Raw genomic sequence first — 246 nt, 5'->3', positions numbered from 1 at the left:
ATGTCAAATATATCTCTTACTTGACCCATTTCCATATAACACGTTTTGAACATGTTCTTACACAATCCCGCCCTGTTACAGTTTGTCCACGAGGATTTTATGGGAAGGACTGTAATCAGCGCTGTACCTGTGCCAGGAATCAACCGTGCCATCACATAACGGGTGCATGCAAGTGCCCGCCTGGACGTATGGGGGCACAGTGCCATGATTGTGAGTGCCATTTTGTCATGATGAGTCCGCTGTCTT

General features: G+C 47.2%; 1 protein-coding gene across 1 annotated transcript in view; it reads left to right on the top strand.

The window, feature by feature from the left end:
* The window catches only part of LOC119585701 (multiple epidermal growth factor-like domains protein 6), a gene marked incomplete in the record, with an annotated part of 104852 nt that overhangs the window by 98636 nt on the left and 5970 nt on the right, over nt 1–246 (top strand). The window contains 1 exon segment of the mRNA XM_037934375.1: nt 82–210. Coding sequence (XP_037790303.1) covers nt 82–210 — 129 coding nt within the window.

The sequence above is a fragment of the Penaeus monodon genome, chromosome 20, assembly GCF_015228065.2.
Source record: "Penaeus monodon isolate SGIC_2016 chromosome 20, NSTDA_Pmon_1, whole genome shotgun sequence".
NCBI classification, from domain to species: Eukaryota; Metazoa; Arthropoda; class Malacostraca; order Decapoda; family Penaeidae; genus Penaeus; species Penaeus monodon.
The sequence above is the reverse complement of the archived record's forward strand: the minus strand, read 5'-3'. Positions and strand labels throughout refer to the sequence as shown.